Below are 14676 nucleotides of genomic sequence, written 5' to 3'. Positions count from 1 at the left end.
TTCCTTTAAACTAAAAATTTACATTAATATAAAAAGGCGCAAAAGAATTATTAAAACTGTTAATCTTTTTTCATTTTTAAAATACTTATTCAATTTCCATTTATTGACATTATCAAAAAAAAAAAACTTTTTTAAATAACAAGTTCCTTTTATATCTTTAAATACAATAAAATTATCTATATATTACTTTTTTCTTTTTCGTTTATTTTTCTATTTATTTTTTTTAGTAGTTATTTCATTTAAAAATAAAATATTATTACATTATAATAAAAAAAAAAGTTTAATAAATATTTAAAAAAAATAGGTATATGCATTAAAAAATGTTAAATTTTAGTACTTCTTAATTACTTAACATTAAATTTTATTAATGTTAAAAATAAAGTAATTTTCTTTAGTTTATTTAATATAGTTCTACTACATAAAATTTACACAAAGGTTGCGATTTTAATAATAATAATAATAATAATTAATTAAATGTTAAAAACATATGTGAAAATTAATAAAAAATTTTTTTTTCCTTTTTCACAAAAATAATAAAGTTGATTATTATTTGTAAATTAATGAAATCAATTAAGAAGTATATCCGCAAAATATATAAAATCTTTAATTTTATTATTATTTAAATTATATATTCATCCATTTATTGATATTTAATTGCTTCAATCTGGTTTTAATATTTATTTTTAGCTTTCGTACAAATGACTGATATTTTGCCGTCTCCACATTCGGCTCAAACGCCTCTTCAAGTTTTAAATTCATCTATCATCGATAAATCAAGCCCCTCCCAAATAACTAAAAAAGGTGATTCCTTTTCAACAACAAATGACAACATTATATCCAATTCAGATGATTCATCTATTCTTCATACACCAAAGTACGAATCTTTTGTAATGACTGGTGATAAAATTTTAAAATTAAATTCTAACAGAACACCGGCATTTTCAAAAGTATGTTTTAATTATTTATATATATATATGTATTTTTTTTTAACTGGTATACATTTTATATTATTATTAAAAAAATTTTTTTTTTTCATTATAGTCTGGTATTAGTCGTATACCAAGAAAAGATAAACAGCAAGGTCTTCCTGGAAGACAAATATCTGCACCAGTATTTTCAAAAACTAATGATAAAGAACAAGAAAATAATTATCTAAATAATAGTGATGTAGGCACCTATATGTCAACAGTTAATGATAAAATATTGGAAGATAGTAATCAAGAAAATTTAGTACACGATAATATGAAACATGATAAAGTTACAAATAATACATTAAATAAAGATGAACAAATTATTGTATCTATGGATAAAAAAATAAATGAAGAAGATATTTCAATAAGTGAATGTATAACAGCACCAGTTATATCAACAATAGTAGACAATTCTACAAATAATAGAGGTCCATTCGATGAAAAGACAAAGTACCCGAGTTTCATTATTCCACGAAGTGATTTGATTGACTATGACTCTCCATCACATGATAATAATTCAACTGATGTGCGATCACATTCTTCTTATACATTTAATAGAACAGACAGTCAAAAATTAGGATCAACTCAATCTGAACCATTTTCAACAATGACTGTTGGTGATATAATTAATGAAAAAGATTATGATAGAGGTAAGTAAAAAAAAATTTTTATAATTTTTTTTTTAATTATATTTATTTTAATTATATATTATTATTTAGGACAAATAAGAGAAAAAGCATTAAATCTATATAATTTAAATGGTTATAATGGTAAAGAAGTTATGAATGAAATTCTTAAATTAGATAATCAACATGCAAAAACAACTCATGAATTTTTAAATTTATTTTATTTAACTGGTGTACGTATTGATGCTGCTTTAAGGGAATTTTTAAAACATGTTACATTACATGGTGAACCAACAGCGGTTTCGGATGTTATTATGTTATTTGCATCAAGATATTTTATAACTAATCCAACATTATATAAAAATGTTGATGATGTTCATTATTTAATTTGCGCATTACTACTTTTAAACACGGATCTACATAATCCAAATATAACCAATAAGATGAGTTGTAGAGAATTTATTAATAATGTTACACATCAGAAAAATGATTATGATAGAAATTTATTAAAAGTATTATATAGTTCAATTAGTAAAGAACCACTAAGTAATAATACATCTCTAGAAAATGTTAAAAAAGTTAATGATGATAAATTATTAAAAAGACAAAGTTCATTTAGAAAAAGTTTATTACGTAAAAAGTCAGAAAGAATAGCATTAATTATGCCACAAAAAGAACAAGTTGATTATAAACATGGATTTATTTATAGAAAATGTCTTTTTGATTCAGAAGAAAAAAAGACACCATTTGGAAGAAGAAAATGGGAATTACTTTATGGTACTGTTAAAGGATTAACATTATATTTACATAAAGATGAAGATGGTTTTAAAAAAAATAATTGTGAAGTATTTAAAAATTGTATTCTTTTACATCATTCAATTGCTGAGGTAGCAAATGATTATAAAAAGAAGAATAATGTATTTAGAATAAAAACAGCTCGTGGTGGTGAATATCTTTTACAAACAACATCAGTTGATGAAATGTCTAGTTGGATTAATGCAATTAATTATGTTGCTGCTGCTTTTTCTGCTCCAACAATGCCTGCACCTGTCTCATCATTATCAGCACCATTTCAAAAACCTAAAATGCCTGATATTGTAACAACATATAGTATACCTGAACAATTAAAATTACATAAAGAAAAAGTAAGAGAAATGAGTGATTGTGTAAGTAGGATAAGACAAGATGCACCATCTACAAGAGCTAAAAAAAGTGATGTAATAAAATATTTTTATAAAGAACGTTATTTTGAGAACGAGGTATGTTTATAATAATAATTAAAAAAAAAATTAAAAATCATATATAATTATTAATTATAGAGACAGCGTTATGCAACATATGCAACAATATTAGAAGAAAAACTTTCTACTTTACAATCATCAGATCTTCTTTCAGTTGGATCTCGAAGAAATTTAAATTCAGTCATTCGTCAATCATTTCCAACAACCTCTTCAATTATACCATTAGATACAACATCACATTCAACAACATATATGCCATCAACAAATAATATACAAGCAGAATCATTAACATCAAAACAAAGTGTCTATCAATAAAGAATAGATAATTTTTAGCGCAAAAACTGCTTCCATTATCAGAAATAAATAACACAATTTATCTATTTACTTACATACGAGTAGTTTTTATTATTTATAGAACTGAAAAAAAAACCTTTTGGGGTTATGAAACATTATCATATAAAAAAAATATACTGTGAAGTATTAGATCAAAAAAAAAAAGAAATTAATGTATGAAGAATTTTGAATTTTAATTATGAATGTTAAAGTTAAATGAGATCACATAAATTTGTTTAAAATTTTGTACTATTAATGTTGTATATATATTAATATATTTACAACTTCCATTTTTTAAATCTATTTTTCATCTTTTGAAATGCACTTATTTCATTTTTTTCAGTAACATCAATACTTTCATTGTTGTTATTTTCAAGAAGTGTACATATATTGTCACAACTTAAACTTTTTCTTCTACCATTTAATTCAATAACATGTGATAATGTTCTTTCAGTAGTATGTGAAACTGAAACTGATTTAGTGGGATTTTGTTTAATTACACTTTGACATAAACATTCATTGATACCTTCTTTTGATGTAATTAATTGCTTTTTTTCACTTTTTGATCTTAAAAAATCTTTATCATATTGATTATCATCATCAATTTTAATTATTTTGTAAGATGAAATTGGAGGAACAGAAACTTTGCGATTACTTATCTTATTTATTGATGTTTTTGTCTGCTCATTATAAAAAGATTTCTTTGAGCTATTAATATTGTATAAATAAAAAATTAATTTTTAAAAATATTATGTTAAAACTAACCCTCCGGTAAAATATTTGTTGTTTTTATTTTTTGAATGTTTACGACAACATCTTAAGTCGTCTCGAGATTCTGCACTACAATTCCGAGAAGATGAACTTGCGCTAACACTCTCTCCTATCTTTTGATATCCAAATCTATCATTTTTAGCAAATGGATGTTCTCGACAAACAGAAATACTTCTAATACACTCTCTACTTTTTGATTTAGGTATAATAATTAATTCTTCTACTGACCTTTTGTTTCCTTTTGAATTAATCAAAAAACTAACTTGAGAATTACCAAATGTTTCAGAAGAAAAGTCATGAAGTTGAAGACTACATTTTTTGTCACTTTTACTACCATGTGAATGGCCAATACCTCTATTATGTTTTGATAATCCATTATTTCCAATACGTTTGTTAACAGCTGACGCGTATATTAATGCCATTTTGCTTAAAAACACTAAAAATTTATGCTATAAAATGTATTAAAAAAAAACTATATAAATAAATAAAAAAGAAATTTAAGGTTTACAACATTTTTTTTTGTAAGTAAATTATGAAAATAAACTATAGTTTGTATATTTAAAGTATAAATAAAATAAAAAAAATAATAGTATTATGTAAAAAAGATATCTTGACAAAAGTATTAATTTTAAAAAAAAAGACAAAAAACAAAATTAAAATGGATATGAAGAATTATTTAGGATGACAAAATTTTTAATATTTTAATGTTAAAAATTTTACACGATTATTAAACACATTAATAAAATAAAATTACCAATATAAAATAATATTTTTTTAAATATAATATTAAAAAAAAATTACTAATAAATGTTTATTTGAAAAATTATCATAATTAAAGTGATTGATAGGTATAGGAACATAGACTTAAAATCAATCTTATTTAAAGTGTTTTTAAAAACAGTTGTTTAAAGTATAAGTATAAAGTTGTAAATAAAAAAATGATTAGTGTAATAAATGATGTTATGTTTATATTACATAATATTATAAAGTTCACTATTTAAAAATAAAAAATTTGATCATTTTTCAATTTTATCTTTTACTAAAAGGATAAAATAAAAAATGTGTGAATAGTGTAGTATTAATATAACTTTTGATAAGTCATAATAGAAATATAAGATATAACAATATTTAAAAAAAAAATGAGGCAATAATATATAATACAAAATAAAAGGAATTTGTAAATAGAATTTTTTTTTTTTTTTGAAATTTAAAAAACAAAAAATTTAGATATTATTAAATTTTATTTATACTAAAGTAGTTATATTCACATTATACAAATTTAATCTGTTTCTAATTTAACAATTTTTGTCATTAAAGTAAAAAGTATTAAATTTCTTTAGTTAAACAAATTTTTGAAATACTCTTGTTTTAATCATAAGTGTTAAAAAAAAACTATTGAAAAACATTAATTTAAGAAATTAACTTTATACTATGATCGTACTCAATCACAATAAAATTTTCCTTGTTATAATTGAAAGATAATGTTACATATTTTACAAAGTTAATGAATTTTTTTTAATTAAAATAAAAGAAATAATATAAGATTATTTATTAAAATCATTTAAAACATTTTTGATATTATTAAAAGCACTTGAATAAACTAGATTTACATATATCATCACTAAAGTGCTCTTAATAAAAAAAATAAAAATGAAAAAAATAATATTTCATAGAAAAGATATAAAAATAATTGGAAAATATAATTTTCTTAACACAATTCATTTTTTTTATTTTGATGAAAAGCATTTCTTTTTCTTAATTATTAAATAATTAATCATTTTAATGCTTTTCAATTTTAATATATTATTTTAAATTTTATAAAGATATTTAAAAAAGATTACTTAGAAAATTCAATATTTTTTTTTATTAATATAATCATAAATAGAAGCTTATCATAAAATTATTATAGAAAATAAACTAGAAGAAAAGTTCTAGATTTAAAATGACATAATAATAACCATAAAAGATACAATTTATCATTTAAAAGATTAAAAGGATTATAATTTGTCTAAATAAAATAAATTCAAACTAAAATAATTAAAAAAATGTGAATAATATAATTCTTAGACATCATTTAGAATCTTCAAATAATATATTTTTAATTCTTTGATAAACTTTTTTTTTTAATTTACTATACTTTCATGTTTCTTTTATATTTTATTTCTACTATCATCATTATAGATACAAAAATAATAGAATATTAGAAAATAAATGTTAAATAAAATATATTAAAAAAATAAAATGAAAATACTTTTTATATGTTATATATATTTATTTATTAATTTATATATAATTATATATATTTATAAATTTATATATATAAAAAGAATAATAAATTTGTTAAAAATGAAAATATTATAGTAAATTATTTAATATTAATCCAGCATAAAAATTTATACTACCATTAATTTATCATTTACATTAAAATGTTAAAATTTATTCAACAAATTATATTTTTTTTTTATTTAAATTAACATTTTATGGCAATTAGAAATAATGATAAAATGTAATTATTTAAAATTTATTCTATTGGTAAGTTTAAAAAATGATAATAAAAACAAAAAAAAAAGAAGAAAGAAACTAAAAGTAGTTGAAAATAATCAAATGAATATCTTGGTATATATAAATCTCTTTTTTACTTAAATGTATTTTTTTTTTTACTTTAGGATTATGTTTATTAGTGCAATAAACTGTTATAAAGTCACTATTTTAAACAAACATTTTTTTTTTCATTGAAAGAAATTGTGATAACATCTGCGTAATTGACACATCTGATAACTTGGATTATTTTAATGAAATTTTTTACAATATCTCATTTATTATAGTGACATAATTGTACTATTTCTTATTGGATAAAAAAATAGATAAAATAATATTAATATATTTTTTTGTTGTTATTTTACTATTTATAATTAATTTTAACAAATGATTTCTATCAGATTTTTACCATTATTATTTTATAATAATATTAAAAAAAAGGAATATTTTAAAAATTTATGATTAGCCAAAGGACAAGTTTTTAACATTTAGTACTATTAAATTGTTTTTATAGTGACCTAGAAATAAAATATATGTATGTTGACTACAAATCATTCATGGTACAATCACATTGTCTTTGATTTGTTCGGTTTTATAAAAAGGTATTTAGAGGAGTGGAGGAATATTTTAATATATATAGATATAAAAATATAAAAATATATATATATATATATTTTATAGATGGGTGTAGGCCAAGGAAATTTTTGTTACTATCCCCCGATACATATATTATAAATGTATAAAATAATGATATGTCGACATCAGTTAAATGACCTTCTTGTTGATTACTACAAAAATGAATCATTTATTTTATAGAAGATATTGTTCATGATCATAATGGCATGACATATCAAGGATAACTCTTTAAAATTCCTTTAGTACTCTTAACTTTTATTTTATTTTAAAGTAATAATATATTTCAAGTGTCTAGATAAAGTTAAAAATAATTTTTTTTAATATGATTAAACTACGTAGTAAAATAATCAAATACATATTGACCGAAAACAATCAAAATACTCTTATTTTACCATTCAAATTTTAAAAGACATACTTTAATATATGACTATCTTATCTAACATTTAATAAATTATTACCTTTTACTTAAATCATAATTTAACTTTCTTTTCCTTTAGATTTAGATCAAGATAAAATAATAATAATAATTTAATAAAATGTCACTATAACGCAATTTTTTTTTAAATATCTATCTTTTACTTATTTATTAAGATTAACTATATAAAGTTATTATTAATATATATTATATATTAAAATATTTTAGATATATTACACTAATTTATATAATATTTATTTTGCTATAAAAGATAAATTATATAACTAGTATGCTAAAAATATAAAAAAAAAATAATAGAATTTTATTATCATATTTTATATTTATATTATAAAAAAAAAACATATTTTTTATTTGATTCTATTTAAGAAAAAATGTTTAAAATATCTTCAAATTTACTAAGAAGTTTATATTTATTTACATTTATAATACTTCTAACATATCAATGTCCAGATATTTTAGAAAACGTCTGTCAATGTGTTGATACTCCAATTGGATTAGAATTAAATTGTTCTGATAATGATGGTAATCTTGTAGTAGAACTACTTAAAACAAATAAAAGAAATTTGGGTCTTATAAAAAAATTAATATTACGTAATGGAAGATTAACACATATAAGTAACAATTTTTTTGAAAATTTATATATAAAAGAATTAGATCTTTCAAATAATGAAATAGTACAAATTGAGAAAAATGCTTTTAAAAATATGACGTCGTTGTTAGAAGAATTGTTTTTAGATAATAACAAACTACAATTTATTCCATCATTAGCATTAACTCCTTTAGGAAATTCATTAAAAAAATTGTCTATTAGTAACAATTCAATTTCAAAAATTGAAGAGGGAGATATGTTGCCATTGTTAATAAAAGTAAGTCATTTTTTTTAAATATATACATTTTAATGTCTTTAATTAAATTCTTTTATAGTTAGTTGACTTAAATTTATCTAACAATAACATTGATAACATTCACAAAAAATTTTTTGATAATGTAAAAGAAACAATTCAAACTATTAATTTTGGTTATAATAGTTTTAAATCTATTCCAGCATCAGCTATAAGAGGATTTAAACAACTAGTTTCATTACATTTTCATAAAAATCAAATAATACAATTAGAATCATTATCATTTATGAATCTTCCAACAATGAATTTATTAAATCTTGCTTCAAATCAAATTAATACAATTCATAAACAAACATTTTTAAATGTTCCTGCTTTAAGATATTTATATTTATCAAATAATTACATAGAACAAATTCCTCCATATCTATTTTCATCATTTACAGAATTAGAGATGATTGATTTAAGTTCTAATAAAATTAACATTTTAACAAAAAATAGTTTTTCACATTTACAAAATTTACATCAATTATATTTGGGTGAAAATGAGATTATAGATATTGAAAATGGTTCATTTACAAATAGTAGTTTAGTTATATTAATATTGGAATCAAATAAATTAACAAATATTAAAGCTGATATGTTTGAAGGTGCTACTAAATTACAACAATTATCATTAAAAAATAACAAAATAAATAATATTGAATCAAATGCATTTCAAACAACACCAAGTTTAGTTATGATAGATTTAAGTCGCAATAAATTAATTGACATTCCACCAACAACATTTTTAAACCAAAATAATATTTTATTATTGGATCTTTCTGGTAATCAAATAATCAGAACACCATATGGAGCTTTTAGCAAAAAAGTTGTAACTGTTTTGTTACAAGAAAATCCATTAGTTTGTACAGAAAAAATTCATATGTTACAAGAAGGTGTTGGTGTTTATATACCAAATAGTGATAATAAAATTTGTAAAAAAGAAGAATCTATTATAAAACCAATTTCTGAATATCCAATAACAATTGATTCAACAACATTAAAAAATTCTTTACTTAATGAATCAAAAAAAAATTTACCAAAAGAAAAAATTGATAATAAAGAAATTTTAAAAAATGTTAATATTAATAATAATTTTGAACAAGATTTAATACCAGTTATTGAAATTGATCGTGAAACTTCTGATGTTGATGAAAAAGGTGGAAATTTAGAAGACACATTAACATTAGCAAATCTTCCATTGATGAATAATCAGGAAGAAATAGAAGGAAATAGAGGAACACCAATTGATACTATTGATTCTTTATCAAAAATTGTTACGGTAGATAATTATATGAACGCAAATAAACGTACCAATATTAATCCTTTAAAATATATGCCTGCAGTACTACCATCATCAACAACACGACGTCCATTATTACAACAAACTATCTCTCCTGAAAATAATTTACCTTATATTAATTTTTCATCACCACCACCAAATTTAAACTTTACCGACAAACCAAATGTTATTTATCCTTTTCCTGTACCATTTTTAAAATCAGGTCCAAAGATGAGTCAATCTTATGCATCTGGTAATGCTCCAATTCCAACATATACATTACCACCAAATATAAAAATAACAGATGAGGAAAATGAGGTAAAAGAATCTATTAATAATAATATATCAAATAACTTTGAACGTATTGAATTAGGTGGTAAAAAAGATAATAGTATAAAAATAAATCATGAAAAAAAAGAGGGTGAAGAACAACTTAATTTATCAGGATATAATAATTCACAATTTTTTAATCATATAACAATAATAACAATATGCCTTACAACTGTTGTTTTAGTTATGATGTCTGTATTTGTTGGATTATGTATTGCAAAATATCACCAAAAATCAAAAAATAATTATTTTTCACATGCTAATGATGGAACAATATCTGACTCAACAAGAAGTGCTATATGCCATCCAGCAATTCAATCATCTAATTTAGAAGCTATTTATGGAACATTATCAATGAATAGGTAAATATTAATTAAAAAATTTTTTATTTTATTTTTTTTAGAAATGCTTTTACAACATTAAATCGTAGAGAATTACAACAATCAAATGAAATGGCTTGGATGTATAACTCGGGTAGTTATGGAAGATATTACAAATAAGCATATTTAACGTTATATCTCATATATACATTTTATTAGAAAATAATCATATATATTTTAATTATTTTGTATATCCCAAATTATAAAATACAATAAAATAATAAAATTATTATAAATTGTTTATTTATTTATTATTATTAATTATATACTTTTTAAAAGAAAATAAATTTTAATTATAATAATTTTTTATTCTATTATTAAAATTTAATAATATTTTATATATTACAATATATCATTCAAATTTGATTTTTTTTTGTTCTATTAATATTTATTGTCATAAACCGTATTATAGTTATCATTCAAATTTTAAAAAAAAAAAATTTTAAGAATCTTTTCTTGTATTTATTAAGTGAGTATAAAACGATTATGTCACCATTAAAATTGTCCTTGACCTACCGACTTGATTTTTGATTAGAAAATTAAATACGATTCATTTGATAGTATTAAAGTTATCATTTCTCAAATTGACTCAATAACTTTGTATATAATAAATGTTGATTTATATTTTAAGCATATACATAATAAAAGGGCACCGACCTCGAAGCAGTAAATAATAGGGCAACGAAGAATAAAGGTGACAATAAATACGTAATAGATAAGAAAGTATTAAGGGGAGTGTAAAAAGGTGTATATATAATTTTATTGTAGAAGGTCTTACACATATTATAACTTTTTATCAATCAAGCAGTTAAAATATTTTATTTATCTTTTACATTTAATTAACAATACTAAATATAATTAATTTGTATGTCCATTACATGGTGCTAGGATATTTTATGTAACGGCCTTTTAAATATTTTTACAAAAAAAAAAAAAATGTAAACGCCTCTTTATAAATTAATTTCTATATGTACTTAAATTTACAAAAGATAGATAACATCAAACGAATATGCTGTATTATGTTTAAATATAAAGAATTTAGTTAAATATATTAATTATTATTTTCTTTTAAATAGTCACAATTTGCTTACATGAAATACTAACCTAATTAATTATTTTTTATTTATTTTTTTTTTTTATTTTAAATATATATTTTTAGATTTTTATTATACTGTGGTTAGTGCCATTGTATTTTAAATAAGTATAAGATATTGGAAATAAACAATATACTATTATAATATTTTTTTTTTTAAAACTATGCTGTTAAAATCTATTCTTGTAATACTATCATTTACAGCAATTGTTTCATTTATTAATGCAACATGTCCAGAATTTATGAAAAATCAAACGGCATGTACATGTGTTGATTATATGGATGGACCAGTTATAAAATGTTATGGTCCAACAGGACCAACTATTGTTGATAAATTGAAAAAAAAACCTATGGAAATTAGAGAATTGGTTATTGAGAAAGCAAATATTATTGAAATTGGTGGACGTGCCTTTAAAAATTTAAAGATAAAAAAACTTGTTCTTGATAATAATAAAATTAAATTTATTCATCAAGATGCTTTTAAAGGATTAGAAAATGTTTTAATTGATCTTTCAATTAATATGAATAAACTTCCTGAAATACCAACAAAAGCATTGGAACATCTTAAAATTTTATCAATATTATCACTTCGTTGTAATATGATCTCAGATATTAATGGTATTGCTTTTAAATCAAAAATGAACTTAATTGATTTAAATCTCAGTTGTAATCAAATTTGTGACATTCATAAAGATGCTTTTATTAATATTAAACATTCAATACAAAATCTTGTTTTTGATCAAAATTGTTTAAAAAAAATTCCAAGTGAATCTATAAAAAATATGGATAATCTTATTGGATTACATTTTAAATATAATAATATAAAAAAAATTGAAAGTGGTGATTTGAAAAATCTCCCATCACTTAATATTATAACAGGAACTGGAAATAAAATTGAAACAATTGAGAAAGATGTTGTTGAAAAAAATAACACTATTAAATATATTTATTTTAGTGATAATGCAATTACTAAATTGGAAGATTGCAATTTGGAAAATTTTAAAGAAGTTGAAGTTGTTGATTTAAGTTTTAATAAAATATCTGAAGTTCCTACAAATATTTTTTCAAAATTGGAACGTCTTCAACATCTTAATCTTGAAGCTAATGCTATAAGAGATATTTCAAATGGTGCTTTTGATGGCATTCCATTACTTCTTTTATGGCTTCCACACAATTGTCTTTCAATGATTTCAGCATCAATGTTTAAAGGAGCTCTATTTTTGAGACAAGTATCATTAGCTCACAATAATATACATGTTGTTCAACCTCTTTCATTTGCTCATTTAGCTAATTTACATACACTTGATTTATCATTTAATAAAATTAAAAATCTTCAACCAGGAGCAATTGATGGATCAGATTATTTAACAGTTAGATTACAAGAAAATCCAATGGTATGTTCACAAGATGGTTTCCATGTTATGAATGGACATGATGCTATAAATCTTACAACTGAACCAAATAATATTTGTAAAGCTGAACATAATAATGATTTTATTGATATTTGTCCTAAAAAAATATCACCACCTGGTCCACAAGCATGTTGTATAAAAAAAACAAATAAACCAACAACTACAACAACACCAGAACCAAAAAAATCTAAAATTATTTTATCAACAATTAAACCAAAAGTAAAATTACTTGATATGCATCCACAACAAATAACTTTAGATAGTGCTGGTACAAATATGCATATTAAAAGAAGAAAATTTAATATGGAACGTTTTTGGAGATTATCTAAACGACCAACAGAACCATTAACTGGTGTAGTAAAAAATATTGAAACAACACCAGAGCCAAAATCAATTGATGAGGATAAACAGAGTTTAGTTCCAGGTGAACATAATGAATTTGTAACAGTACCAATAAGTGATGGTAAACGTAAATCAGAAGATTCCAATTTCAATGTTGATGCTCAAGTATCTACAGTTGAAAAAGATGTTCATGTCGCACTAACAGCCTAACTCATTATGTATAATAATAATAAAATTAAAAAAAAAATATATTTTCAAAGCCATAAAATATACATCAATAGCTTTGTGTTAAAAGAAAGAAATATATCAGATATAAATAATTTTAAAAATATACCTTGATAATGTTATTTATCATAATAATAATAATTTTAATAAATTTTTCTTTATTTATTACATTTTTTTAATTAAATATTTTAAACATTTTTTTTTTGTAAAATTATTATAATATATAATGATACCAAACAATTAATATTTTTATAGTTAAAAATAAATTTTTTTTCTTAATTTTACATTTAATGATTGTTTTTAATATTAAAAGACTTCACTTTAAAATTTTATCTTCCTGGTAGATAAAGCTTTTTATCGTCATCCAAATGTTTATTTTAAATTTTTTTACACGTTATTTTATATTTTTAAAAATGTTTTATCTTATACAATAAAAATCAATTTTTTTTTATTGAATATATTTTTAAATTAATAAAAAAACACTTTAAAAAAATTATTTTTTTTTTCTAGAGATTTTAACAACAACAAAAAGTAGAAAAAAATCGGCTATATTTTTAATAATATTGTACTTAGAAAGTTTTCAATTACAAATAACCATTTTTTTTTAATTTTAGAAAATTATAATAAAAAATTTTTATAAAGTTATTTAACATATTCTAAGAATTATATAAAGATAATTGAACATTATATTTAACTAATGTAAAAAAAATATATCTTAAATTACAAAATGTATAATTTACCAAATGTTATTTCGATAAAAGCATTTTTAAAAAGTTTTTTTTTTCTTATATATTTATTTTTAATTCTAGATAAACATTAATTAATTTTATCCACTTTAAAGTATAAATAGTCTTTTAATCCAACGAAACCATTTAATGTCGTCATAAATTTTAATATACAATCTACTTCATAATAGAAAGTTAACAAATTTGTTCATATTTTTTTTTATCTATTTTAACAATTATTTTTCTCTAATATTATTATAAATTATTATTAATAAATGCAAAAACTTTTCTTTTTCTTTCATTTCCGTATTAATTTTTAATTTAATTCTTATTTTAACAAAATATGTGTATTTTATAGAATGTTATACAAGAAATTATTTTTTTCTAAATATGTAAATATAATTTTATATTTATTAAGATTTTTTTATTATATTAAAATTTTATATATTTTGTT

At 20.6% G+C, this 14676-nt stretch overlaps 4 protein-coding genes across 4 annotated transcripts; 3 read left to right on the top strand and 1 right to left on the bottom strand.

The window, feature by feature from the left end:
• Window positions 1–698: 698 nt before the first annotated feature.
• Window positions 699–3153, top strand: SRAE_X000251800 (Sec7 domain and Pleckstrin homology domain, spectrin-type and Pleckstrin homology domain and Pleckstrin homology-like domain and Sec7 domain, alpha orthogonal bundle-containing protein; the record flags this gene model as incomplete). The annotated part of the gene is made up of 5 exons (XM_024645686.1): window positions 699–801; window positions 847–947; window positions 1042–1621; window positions 1691–2856; window positions 2917–3153. The coding sequence occupies 5 exons, from the start codon at window positions 699–701 to the stop codon at window positions 3151–3153; spliced, it is 2187 nt and encodes a 728-aa protein (XP_024499944.1).
• Window positions 3154–3449: 296 nt separating this feature from the next.
• On the bottom strand, window positions 3450–4364 carry SRAE_X000251700 (Hypothetical protein; the record flags this gene model as incomplete). The annotated part of the gene is made up of 2 exons (XM_024645684.1): window positions 3450–3879; window positions 3937–4364. 2 exons carry the CDS (start codon window positions 4362–4364, stop codon window positions 3450–3452), a joined length of 858 nt encoding a protein of 285 aa, XP_024499943.1.
• A 3559-nt stretch (window positions 4365–7923) lies between these two features.
• SRAE_X000251600 (Leucine-rich repeat and Leucine-rich repeat, typical subtype-containing protein) lies at window positions 7924–10545 on the top strand (the record flags this gene model as incomplete). Its single annotated transcript, XM_024645683.1, has 3 exons — window positions 7924–8418; window positions 8477–10407; window positions 10449–10545. 3 exons carry the CDS (start codon window positions 7924–7926, stop codon window positions 10543–10545), a joined length of 2523 nt encoding a protein of 840 aa, XP_024499942.1.
• Window positions 10546–11682: 1137 nt separating this feature from the next.
• SRAE_X000251500 (Leucine-rich repeat and Leucine-rich repeat, typical subtype-containing protein) lies at window positions 11683–13482 on the top strand (the record flags this gene model as incomplete). The annotated part of the gene is made up of 1 exon (XM_024645682.1): window positions 11683–13482. The coding sequence occupies one exon, from the start codon at window positions 11683–11685 to the stop codon at window positions 13480–13482; it is 1800 nt and encodes a 599-aa protein (XP_024499941.1).
• Window positions 13483–14676: the final 1194 nt, after the last annotated feature.

This window comes from Strongyloides ratti, scaffold srae_chrx_scaffold0000007 (assembly GCF_001040885.1).
Source record: "Strongyloides ratti genome assembly S_ratti_ED321, scaffold srae_chrx_scaffold0000007".
NCBI lineage: Eukaryota > Metazoa > Nematoda > Chromadorea > Rhabditida > Strongyloididae > Strongyloides > Strongyloides ratti.
Note: the sequence above shows the minus strand (reverse complement) of the source record. Positions and strands in the feature narration are given on the sequence as shown.